This window comes from Uloborus diversus, chromosome 10 (genome assembly GCF_026930045.1).
Source record: "Uloborus diversus isolate 005 chromosome 10, Udiv.v.3.1, whole genome shotgun sequence".
NCBI classification, from domain to species: domain Eukaryota; kingdom Metazoa; phylum Arthropoda; class Arachnida; order Araneae; family Uloboridae; genus Uloborus; species Uloborus diversus.
The window spans coordinates 13,464,894-13,477,901 of record NC_072740.1 but is presented as its reverse complement, the minus strand read 5'-3'; the positions used below and the strand labels follow the sequence as shown (position 1 = coordinate 13,477,901).

The window sequence follows — 13,008 nt, the reverse complement described above, 5'->3', positions numbered from 1 at the left end:
TTGTTCCAAATCCGGTTTGAATAATGAATGAATTAAGTGTATTTTTGAATGATATAAATGTATGGAAGAAATTAAACGAAAAAGATGAGAACAGATTTGTGATTTATTTTTCCTGTTAGTGAAATATTGAATTCATTCTTCCTTTATTTTAATCTTATGCATAACATTTGGAGAGAAAGTAATGTTTTTCATCATGATATTGTTTTAATGATTTTTATTCATTGTGAAAAAAGTATTAATGTCCTTTTTTACTAGAATAAAATTTCAAATCTCTGTTTTAGGACAACGGTTACACCCCACTCATGTTTGCAATCAAGGACAGTAAAATATTTATGGCTGATAGGTTTCTAGACATGGGCATCAATGTAAATGCTGCCGCAAAGGTAAGGAAAGAAATATATTATTACAAATATCATTTGTTTTCCCCTCAATACTTTAAGTAAATTATTATCTCTTAAAAACTATCAATTATCTTTTTATGCATTTAAATTTGAATTATTATTTTTTTTATATGTTAAAGAAGCCTGAATAGCAAAAAGTGTATCCTCAGTGTAGAGTTTAATCGTAATTAATATTTATATGGATTTATTGTTGAAAATAATCTCGAAAACAAATTAAAATTCATGTAGAGTTGTATTTTTCCAATAAAAATCTTTTAATCAGTGAGGGGGAGAAATAATTTTGAGTAATAAAATTATATTCTCTCCATCCACTAAAACGAAAGGAAAATCAGCGAGAAACAGTTTAAACTGAACTTAAACTCATGTCTTTCGATAGAGAGTTAGATATATGAGCATTTAAATGAACATTCAATATAAATACTAGTGGCGAAATCTTTTTTTTCCATGGAATATAAAGAAAAAATCATTATTAAATAATTTAGAACTAATAAATAATGAACAAGAAAGTTAGCATTTGAAATAAGTGGTTGTTGGTCGATCTACCAATCGGTCTGTCAACATACATTTTTAGCTCTTTGAATAGCCTTTGAATTAACATAGAACAAAACAAGGAGGTTTTTCTTTCGAAAGACTATTGCCAAAACCTTTGAGTCCCGTGTTTTTATTTTTTGTCTTTATTTTTTCTTTTATTTATTTTCTTACCTTTTTTTTTCAATTCGTTATAATTTAACCAGTTCAAACAATGTAATAAAAAGTGTCTATAAGAGAGGAAAAAAATGAACCCTGATGAAACAGGTGGATTTGTTTTCACAAAATTTTAACGGACATTAGTTTTAGTTTAAAATATCCTTTCATATTTGGATTACATGAACGTAATTCTAGGACAGTCCAAAAAATTTATATCTAACTCTTGCGGCTGAAATTCAGAACATTTTATCTAATACAGTGAAACCTGTGTAAGTTGACCACTCGCGGTGCAGTGCTTTGGCGGTCAACTTAGACAGGTGGTCAACTTATAAAGGGCGGTAATGTTTTTTGTTTTTTTTTTTTTTTTTTGTCAATTCTTGCACCATGTATTCATTTTTTGGGGAATTCACCCTTAATCCTTCTGTTTGGCTCCACTTTCATTGTTTAACATTATTGAAAGCAAAACAATAATTAAAAATACTATTCAAATACTTTTGTTATTTTTCCCTTGTTTTTAAATGTATTAGACACTGTAATTTTAGAAATTCCATATATGCCATCTAATTTTCTCTGGCTTTCTCCATTTTCAATTACTTTTAATATTTCGTACTTCTTATTAATCTCAAGTTCCACTAACTTTCTTTTTGAAGCCTTTTTATGTAAAATTTATAGCACAAAGAGCAACAAGCTTGACTCTCCCAGTTCATAAAGGCAAAATTAGAATGTCCTATCGCTTAATCCCTCGCACCAGAAACATGTAACTTTACTCATTACTCATTAGCAGGCCCAGATCTGCGTACCCGCAGTGCGAAGGGCCCGCGTCCTTAAAAGGGCTAACGACCCTAGAAATTGATGAAAAAAAAACTAGCACTAAGGCTTATCGCTTTTCAAATTGACACTGCTGGTCACTAGGGAGAGGCCCTACATATTTTGTTGCAGGGGGCCCAAAATGTATAGATCCGCGCCTGCTCTTTTTAGCAGAATTCCTGTGTTGCCACAACGTATTGCAACTGAAAGAAAAGACTTTGAACTTTTCTACTGACACCTATTTTCATTGAACAGAGTACAAAAAGCTATCTCAAATAGAACAACAAATGAAAAACAAGCTTGGAGAATAAAGAGCAGCATAAACTTTATGCTGCTGTTCAGTTAGTAAAATGATAGTATGTCGTCAAAGCATTAAAAACATTCTTTGAAAGTTATCAAAAAAAAAAAAAAAAAACATTATTATTATTATTCTTATTATAAATAAATAAATAAATAATAAAATAAAATAATATGCTGAAGAAAGTTTGAAAAAATAAACCAAGTGGTCAACTTACAAAGGGTTTTTTACAATACTCCAGACCAAATTTGGTGTACATTAGTGGTCAAGATAGACAGGTGGTCAAGATAGAGAGGTGGTCAAGTTACAGAGGTTTTCCTTCATTATATGAGATAGGGCTAATTCCGTTCCTGACAAAAGTGGTCAACATAGACAGGTGGTCAACTTACAAGGGTGGTCAACTTTACAGGTTTTACTGTATCAAGCAATAAAAAAAAATTTCAATTGAATTTTTTTTAAATTCAGGAATTACGCATATATATTTAAGTTTTGTTCCGAGAAAAAGAAAAAAATATGATTGAAAGAGCAGTTAAGCGAATAAAACACCCTACAGACATAAAATATGGACATTTTTTCATAAATGTCACCTAAAATCTTCTAAGAATTCGAATCAATTTAAATTTCGTTCTAAAGGCCTCAAATGTTTTTAGCAGAAATGTTCATTATGACAAAAACCCATCTTAATTTTACTTTTTTTATAATTTTTCATGATCTAAAAATACGGCAATTCCATTAGCATTTCACGGTTTAGATTCACGGTTAGAGCATCGTAGTGGTGGAAACTGATGAAAACACAGTTTCTAAACAAAAATCACATTAATACCAATTTAAAATGAATGAAACTTCGTGCACTTGTATGTTATAAATTTCATACACAGTCGTAGACAAAAAACACGAGGTCAAAAATAATGTTTCTTAAAAATGTGAACTTGGAAATTTGTTTACGAAAGATCACCTTTCATTGGCTATTCTGAAGTAATGTAACTAACGTGACGCACTCAGCTGATATAAAAGTCGCTGTATGAAGGATGCAACACATTTTAGTCAAACTGATAGGTAAAAAAAATCTTGTTGCCCGTGGACGAATGAGCACGCATCATCCATATCTAACATGCAGAAGATCAGGTGATGAAATCAGTAAACCAATTATCAGATTATTTTGTGTGATATGTAATTATGAAAAGTAGTTCATTGAAAAATTTTTATCAGAAAGGTTACATAATCCACTTTTAAATAAAATGGATTAAACAGGTTTTTCTCGCCCTCCCCCTTTTTTTTCAAACTACATCAAAAACCATCTGTTCAAAGGCGTTTAAGGTAAATATGTCACTTCCTGTTACTTTTAACAGAACTTCGTTAATTTTATATTCTCTGACTCCTTAACATACTAGAAATGACGTCTTTTCAACAGTTACTTCGACGTCACAAGAATATGTTGTTGCTTTATTGCTAGAAGAACAATGCAATGCGCGATGAGAATGTTATATTTTCTGCTTAAAATAATTTTCATCTGAATTTCTAAAATCGCTTGAAATATGATTCGAGAGATCTGCAATAGGAATCAAAATCTATAATCAGCAGAAGATCTTGTTGGATGAACACTTCATTTTTGATCAACTCAAGCTTAATGAAAAATAAAATTTAACTAACTCATCTAAAAGTAACCAGAAATAATTGATCTTTACGAATATATGTAGTTTGAACTATGACAGGTTTTTGATAATAATAGAAAAATTGCGGAATTTGTTTTTTCTATCGTTGATGTATCTCTTAATTAATTTACTACAGTCGGACCCCGATTTAATGAATTCATCGGGACAAAAACTTTTACACATTAAATCGGGGTTATTCGTAATATCGGGGAACGAAAAAAAAATTACTTACTTTATCTGAAAGCCCTAATAAGCAACTGCACAAAAATATCTATAATTGAGCAGTGTGCACTCTTTATTCTGCAATCCGCGACATATTACACAGTAATTAATTTGAAATTTTATTGCACTGAGTAACAGATTTTGATAACTTTCTTGATAAACTTGACTGGAAATAGTTATTTTTTGACTTTCTGGAGAGAAAAAAATACTGTGTCACATATACAGCCTTCTGCATGAGATATATTTTTAGTTTCCATTCCATGTAAAGCATTAGAAAAAGTAACAGTTTTAGTGAGAGTTTCATTATCGGCCTCTGCATCAGAATCGCTATTCTATGGTTGCCCCTCGCCCGTCAAGCATTGCTGATTCCAAGAAAAGTCATTTTATGCTTCGGACAAGACGGATGTATCATTTGGAAAGTAATACAATATTTCCTAACTCAACGAAAAAAATTTTTTTTCGGATGTAGAAATAATTCGTTAGTTCAGGGTTTATCATTCAGTGAATCGGGGTTTTTGCCTTCATTTTAGTCGTTAAAAGAAAAATTTGCTAAATCGCGAAATTCGTTAAATAGAGGTTCGTTAAATCGAGGTCCTACTGTATTTGAAAAACCAGCATTTTCTATATTTTACATCTACATTGAAACTGAAACCTTCGTCCTGAGATGAAAATTTGTTGTTGTTGTGACTAATATCAGATTGCCTAGCAAAGCTTGAAGGTTTCAGTCAGGTAGAGTCGTAACTTTGGCAGATACTTTGGTCCCTCGAAGAGTGATGCCAAGCAAAGTTAGACAGTCTCCATGAACCGAAAAATCTGAAGGAAGTCCAGGAACTGTAATGAATCCCCTGGGACATTGTCTTTAGTAAAGCCATCACAATCTAATACAGGGTATCCGAATTAAAAGTACCGAATTTGGAGAAGTCGCTAACTTAAAAGAGAGTTTAAAACCATGAAAAAAAAAACTAAAATTAGACACCAATACTCACAAAGAGTTTATAAAAAAAAATTCAGGACACTTCCACGTGAACTCCTTTAGTAGCCTTTTCTAGACACTTTCCGTTTCGAGAAAAGTTTTGTGACACTTTTAATGCTTTTATTTCGGGATGGATTTTTCTTATTTTATAAACTGTTCGAAACATTCCTCGCAGTTATTACGGATTTTCGTTCTGTATTCCAAAGAACAGTTTATGCCTTTCCTTGCGGTGACGCCATTTTTCCCTTTGTCCGCCTATAAAAAGCGCCGGCGTACTAGACGGAAGAAAAAAAAAATGCTGTCAAACTTCAAGACTTCATCTGCCAAACTTAGTCAACCCTTTTAGGTTTAAACTTTTTCTTATAATCGTCTAAATATTTACCACTACATTGGATTCGAATACCCTGTATAGGGGCAGGGAAGGCCATGTCGACTTTGCTGCAGTGGCATACATGGAAGATCTTATAACTCTGATGAAAAGTGAGGGTTCTAATACGGCCACTGACGAAGCGGGAGTAGGTAGGTGGTTTGATAAGATCTAGGCGCGAGCAAGGTAAACTTTCCCGGACTTTTCCCGGACTTCTGGCAAAATATCATGGGTCATTGGGAGAAATTCTACCTAAATGGTTTAGTTTTTTCTTCAAAAGAGTGGAAATGCCACTGAATGTGAGATCCTTACAAGAGCGCCAACCTTCCTCAGGGTCAAACTTGGACAGAAATTGCAGAAAAATGAACAGAAAACGGTCATTTTTTTTGTCCCGCACTTCACATCTCATATATTTCATTAAAAATAATACTTAAAATATATATTAATCATTTTTTTTGCTTAACAAATTACAAATTTATGTGTGATTTCTTACGCAAAACATTTCGTCATTATCCTTTAAAGTGATTACTTTTTAATGAAATATATGAACCGCGGGACAAAGGGTTGACTTTTTCGTGGAATAGCCCTACTAATTCTCAACCAAGTAATTCTGAACCCTGGTTCTCTACTATGAGAACTTTCGTTTACTCACAGTAGAAAATGTGAGCGAATTGTCTTTTATTCAATATACAATGTATTATAAGTTTACTTAGTATGCTGCGCTGCATTGCTTTATTGAAATTGTTGCCACAATTCTCGCTAGAAATATTATCTTTCACAAATCAATTTTCTTGTTTGTATGTTATAAAAATCTATTTTTTGGCTGCATGTTTATCTTTATTTATTTTTAAATCATTGTTCATATGTAGCTTGTATAGTGTACTAAAACTCATTCATTTTTTCTAACATTGGAGAAATTTATAAACTTTTTTCAGTGCCATTTACTTGAGTTTTTGAAACATAAATATAAACATTGCTTTTTATTTGAAAAGTATTTAGAACTTGTAGAAATTACATCGCTGATTAAAGGGAATTATCATCAATTATTTCTACAGCCTCAAATTTAAACGATTCGTATTCAATCATGTTTACCTAACTCGATGGAGGTTATACAGTTACAAACTTCAAAAGAAGAACAATTCTCTGAGAAGAAAGAAAGGAAAATTAGCAAAATCTAATAGCTACAGACAACTAAAAGCAAGAACACCTGCTGTTAAGTTCAAAGCCCATAACATGAAAACATAAAGCTATTACCACGCTAGTCAAAGTAATAAACTAATGTTTTACAAGATCCTCCATATGGTTTAATTAAAACGAACATGAGTGACAAAAGGAAAAAAAAATTGTACTCGGTGAAATCGAAAGAAACAAACAAGTTTTGGCTCAAAATATACCACAGATAATGAAAAGTCTCAAAGAACTTTTTCTATTAGGAAATGTAACTTGACTTCTTTACTTAATTTAATAAATCCTTGAGTTGCACCGGTGACCGAATTAAGTAAAAGCATTTCGTGGCGACGAACAGCAAAAAGAAAGCCAAGCATATGTCCGTTCAAAATTCATTTTAAACTTATCACAGTCTTCTAGCGTATGGAGGCCGCACACGCATTTCCCACTGCCATCGATCCAATATAGGTGGGCTCTTTTCCAAAACTTGCCATCAAGTTTGAAAAGCTTACTTTCATCTGCCTTCTTTTTTGACACGAGTTCTCGCCTGAAAACCTAATGGGCAAAGCTTTTTCAACTATGTCACGCAAGATGACGTCACAAAATTCCAGTACTATTCCAGACTTTCGTGGAATCTTAATGCAACTCGTTCAGAACTTTTGACCATCGTTCGATGTTTTGCTCGATGGCACTTAAGTGAGGGACTTAATTTGTGAGTAGCGGGTATGGAAACTATTTGAAGTAATCATCTTAACGCACTCAAGTACCGTGGTTTCAAACACTGTTGAGTGCTTGCAGACATGAAGGGTTTAGTGGGAAATGAAACTGAAATAAGCTAATTTTTCTACAACCTCTCACGAAGGGCCATATTGCAAAAGGAAGTCATTCTGTTTTTGTTTTCCCAATGTGAATTCAATGCAATATCTTGCGCAAATACTATAAAACTATGAACAGGACATTTATATTTTGCTGTACTTCACACTTAATTTATAGTTTTAGCGATTTATCAGCATTATTATATAAGAGAAACATTGCGAAAAAAAAACTATATTGTGTTTACTAAACTGCGTGAATGAAAGAGAAATTATTAAACATTTCTGAAAACGTTAAGCATAGAAAATGCGTATTTTAAAATTAGAGAACAATCACGTGTACCACATTCGCTTCTGAATGTTTTTATTCATTTAATTTATTGAAAAACGGAACTTAAAACTGATTCAAAATTTAAATTTCAAAATTTTTTTTATTTTTATTTTTTAAAATTAAGTTGTAAATCTTTATGTTCAATTAAAAGCAACTTTGGTAAAAACTGTAAACCAAAAGAAAAAAAAGTTCATTATGGGAGTTAAATAGTCGAGTAAAACGGCACAGTGTTTGAAAGCGAATAAAATAAGTTAGATTCTGGAAGAAGTAAATTTGAATGAGGTAAGGTCAAGTGTACGGTTTCCAATCCCGAATCCTGCGAGATCCCGCATGATATTTACCGGGATTAATCCCGCGGGATTGAGAACAAAATCCCACAAGATTTCCAATCCCAAAAAGATTTTCCACGCAAACGTTTTCCTACTTTTGTCGCTCATAAAACTAGCATTTTCACAAGCATCGTCTGAAGTTTGAATCATCTTCCTCGTATATCTGCAAGAGGAGCAAGAAAACTTTGTGTTTCAAATGATGAATGGTGAATTTACCATTTAAGAATACAAAAAATGTAGTAATTTTTCTGAGAATGAATTTGTATTCTCGTTTGAGTTTTCTGTTTTCATATGTTTAGCGATTGGGGAAATGCATACAAATTACAAAAGAAAGAAAATTGCGCTTTGGAAAAAATTGAGAAAACGTAATGCACATTTCAAAACCCCCTGTAGTAGCCTGAATGCAATGTTGGAACGCTTCTGTAAGCATAACAAATGCACTCAAAACCTTTAACTTACTAAATATGCACAAAAATTTTCTCCGCAGAAGAAAGAAATGAAAAACCTGACATTTTATGTATGCTCTCTAACCTGTAGAAAGTGCTTGCCGTTGTCTTTGTAACAATGAAGAGAATACTTTAAATGTGGACTGTTCCTTAAAAATTATGTTGAAAGGGGGAGGGAGTGATTAGCTCAGCATTCTGCAATATTCGACATAACTCTAAAAGAGGAGACAGAAACTTGGATGAAACACAGGATCACTCGCATGAAAATGCAGTACTTTAAGCTACTCAAGTTTTTGAATTCCTCTTTAAAGTGAGAAGTGAAATTAGCGAAGTTATACAAAACCATTTATTGAGACCGCGACTTGGTGCAACCAATCAACGTTCACCTCCTCCTGTAATGAATCCAATGCACTGATGCAATGACCTACGTTTTTGAAGTTAAAACGATATTCTCAATGCAAGTTAAACCAGATACTGCAATACACAAATCAAATAGACATCGTTTTTGTCCGACATTTGCAGTTCTTGAGCTAAAACCAAACATGACCCCGTAATGAAAAGAAAATCTATTTTAGAAGGTGGTGAAGTTGATGTTGATCTTTTGGTAAATGACCGCATTTGTTTAATCTCGGTAAAACCAATTGCAGTAAAGGCAAAGCACGCGTTTTCATTAAGCGCATTATTTTTTGTGCAAAAATCTTTTCCTTCCAGGGCACACTTTTGCGTGCCAAACAATAGTTTCCAATTGGGATGAGGTTTTGTAGTTATCTACAGTTGGTGCACGGGATTCAAGAAAACTACTAATTCAAGTAACAAAAGCAGTCTTTCCTAAAAAGCATTTTTTTCTATTTGACATAAAAATTTTATTTTTAGAAGAATGGGGGGGGGGAATAAATCCTACGGGATCCCGTTATCTCTCGGGATTGGTTCCTTACGATCCCGAAATCCGGCGGAATTTAATTCGGCGTGGGATTGGAAACCCTACTCAAGTGGGATAAAATAAACAGTCTGCAAAAAAAAAAAAAAAAAAGAAGGTGATTGCCAAACTGTTGTATTGCCATGCTGATTTTTTTAAAATACATAATATACATCATTAGTGACGTTTTTAAACTGCTTCTTTTAATTTGGCAATATTCATTCCAATAATCGGTTAGAATTTGAAATAGCTTGGATAAGGTACATATTCTCTACTACCAAAATGTAGCTTTAATTTTATATTTGTATTTTAACAGCACATAGGAGGTTAAAAATACAATATATAGTTGATTTCCGTCAATCTTAAAAGTAACGACATTTGGAAACTGTGCTGTTGTTTGCATGTACGACGCATGATTTTTAAAAACCTATTGTTTTCAAATGTGGCTGCTGTAGTTGCCGTTTTGCGTGTGCAGTGTGCACACTAAGTGACTTCATGGCTATCCACAGACATCATTGCGAAAAAAATCTATCCGGTTTGTGTTTCATAATTCCTTACAGCATTTTCATACTCGCATTTTTTATGAATTCTTAACCACTTTTGTTAAAAAATTTTTTTTTCAATTCTTAAATACTTAATTAGAGAAATCTAAAAGAAATAGCTATAACTTGGGGAGCATCTCCTTTTTTTCTTGAGTGTCCAGGCTTTTTCATTTTTACACGATCAGTTTTAAAAGCTTATTAAGCTCTTGCACTATTGGCAAACACAATTTTGCTAATAGTGGAAATTTGGGTAAATTATATCAAACACTTCATTGGAAGGAAGATTAACCGTTCTAACAGCAATTTATTTGTGTTTTATTTCATGTATTTCCGAACTTTAGGCGTATTACAAACGAGACGGTTAGTTGAGTTCAAATTTTCTTAAACGTTGCCTATCAACTAGTTGACTGGCGTTTTTCTTTCTCTCCACACGAGGCAAATTAGTTGAAATTTTTTTTCTTCTCGAAAGGAAAGGGGGCATTAAGAAGGAAAAAATTCTGTGTCACACCATTGGACTAAGCCGAATTTATTCGAGCCCAATAACTGAACAGAGTTGACTCAACTAGTTTACTCGTGTGTACAGTAAACGCGAGTTTTTTTAGTTGATTCAACTCATCGGGATGAGAATGGTAGCAAAACATGTGCCTGGCGTGCCGAACGAGTTGAGTGTCATTTTAAGGATGCAAGGCGATTGCTTTACTTTTCTACCGGATGACGCTCTCTACTATCCGCTTTTTCGAAAGTTCAACTAAGTTGCCTCGTGTGAAGGAGTCTTTATTAATGAATACAAATGTTCAAAACCAATTAGACTCCACTCTCTGTGCAGTTCAAAAACTGGTTATTTTTCAAGCAAGTCAAGGATAATAACATCTTTCAGCCATTATTGACTTAACAACCTTTAGAAAGCAAGTACAACCGTTTTTGTCCTGAAAATGATCCATCTTCCAAACTTAAGGCATTTGCTGCGGCTTATCAAACTCAGGAACTCGCATGCCTTGCGAACATACCATTACTTGTCATCTGAAAATATAAATTCTGCTTCTATTTCGCACGACGCGACGTTCTGTACAGCCGTCTCTCTTTATTTTAATGCTATTAATCTCATACGGAAAACTAAGGTGGTTTGACCAAATCTCTATTTTTATATTTCAACGTTAATTTAAATGGTGAGCATAAGGTGACAGCATATCACCAAGTAGAATTAAGCATTGTTTCTAATTTGTTTATTTTTATTTTTTGGCAATTATTAAGTAGAATCATCAAGAAATCACAGGTTATGTCTTTTTCAGGGAAAAAACTGATTTTTTTTTGTAGGTTCTTTTGTCCTGTACTATTTGTTATTAACATACCCAGAAGTACCGAGAAGAATATTTAACTATTTGAGCATTCAGATTAATACGCTAAAAGTCTACATATTTATTTTTTATTTTCAAAGTTTATTTTAATGCGTTTACTTTGCTAAATGGGATATTTAGGATGGTTTATCTACATTATTTCTGGAAGATTTGATCGCGGTAAAACCTCACCGTTTAGTTTCATTTCATGGTGCAACAGTAATTTAAATTTTAAAACTTTACTAGTTTTAAAAAGAAATGTTTTCAGTTCAAATGAAAGACACTTTATGTTCCAAACTAGCAATCAAAGTCACTTGATATAGTATAGATATTCATTTAAAGTTTTTCCTGTTAATGCATTATTCTGACCAAACTAACCTCAACTGAAATTTGCTTTTCTAATTTGCAAGTAAACATATTAAGTATTATACTTAACCCATCTTTTACTCCCCCCAATTATTAGCTGGTCTTTATTTCATAGTAACTAAAGCATCTGTTATTTTATAACATGAAAATCAATGAAATGGGAACCTAGAAAAGGCAAAGGTGGTGGTAAACGTACGAAATGAATGATTTTGAAAATTATTCTTCCAGCAACTAAAATCGAAAAGATAAACAATATGGAAAAGAAAAAGACAAATTCTCAAATTATTAAGGAAAATGCTAGGGAAAAAAAGCGCGAAAATAAGATTTCTCTTCAGACAATGAATCAGAAAAAAAAAAAAAAAAAAAAAAAAAAACATGTCTGAAGTGAAGTAGATAAATATTTCAAAGACTTCCAAATAACTATTGTATCACTGAAATTAAGAGAGTTTTAGTAAGATTTTCAAGGATATAAAGTTGTTTACATAATCTCTGCTGCTCCATAGAAGTTTATGGGCATAAATTTTCTACAAATTTTCTTAGATAATCTAATGCATATAGCTTCAGTTTAATTTGTCCTGAAAAAGAAAAAAAAGAATACATTGCAAGAGTGAGCAAAATTGATGCCATTAACATCCCAAGCATCATGTTCACTACTAGTACAAAAAATAGCTTTAAAAAGGAAATTTGACTGTGACATTTCTTAACAACCATTATCACTACTGATTCCAATTTAATTAATTTAACAATTTATGATGTTTTATAGATATACTTATTGCCAGTACCTTTTAGTAGCTTCTCATTAGACATATAATCATTTCCACACAATTTTTTTATAACTTTTAGTCTCTGCGGACCAAATCTTTTTTATGATGGGTTAAACGCCCTCAAACGGAGAGGATTGACCAGCTTAGACGCTCTTGAAAAAACACTAATAAACAGATTTATATACATTTAAAATAAAAAATGATAATATGAAATGTTTCCAGTCGTTATAAGATAACGAAAAACGTCAACTTGGAAATTCGTGACTCCAGAGCTCGAATACGCTACCTTGCGGTGATTAACGATACTAAAGAAAAGGGTAAAATATTCCATTCCACGTGTTTTCTTTGGGGTAAATTGCCGGCTTCAGACAGTTTGCGATGTAATGTAGTTTCAGAAGAATAGAAAAGAAAGCTTCCCACAAACACGATGAAAAATTACTGTCATTAACTAAGCGTCAAAGCAAGTTATAAGTTAGGGCGTGTGTTTGTTTTACCCTTTTCATCCGCCATTAGACAGTGGCTGCAGCGCCCCCTATAGTTTATTGGAGTTGCGAATTTTCTCACGGTTTGTTAAAAAAACAGTAAATACTTAGT

The 13,008-nt window shown here is 32.7% G+C and overlaps 1 protein-coding gene across 1 annotated transcript in view; it reads left to right on the top strand.

The window, feature by feature from the left end:
- The first annotated feature begins 338 nt into the window (after window positions 1-338).
- LOC129231537 (ankyrin-3-like) overlaps window positions 339-13,008 on the top strand; it is an 86,703-nt gene continuing 74,033 nt past the window's right edge. Inside the window, exon 1 of the mRNA XM_054865878.1 lies at window positions 339-383. Coding sequence (XP_054721853.1) covers window positions 354-383 — 30 coding nt within the window. The 5' untranslated portion in view covers window positions 339-353. The remainder of the gene's footprint in view (window positions 384-13,008) is intronic.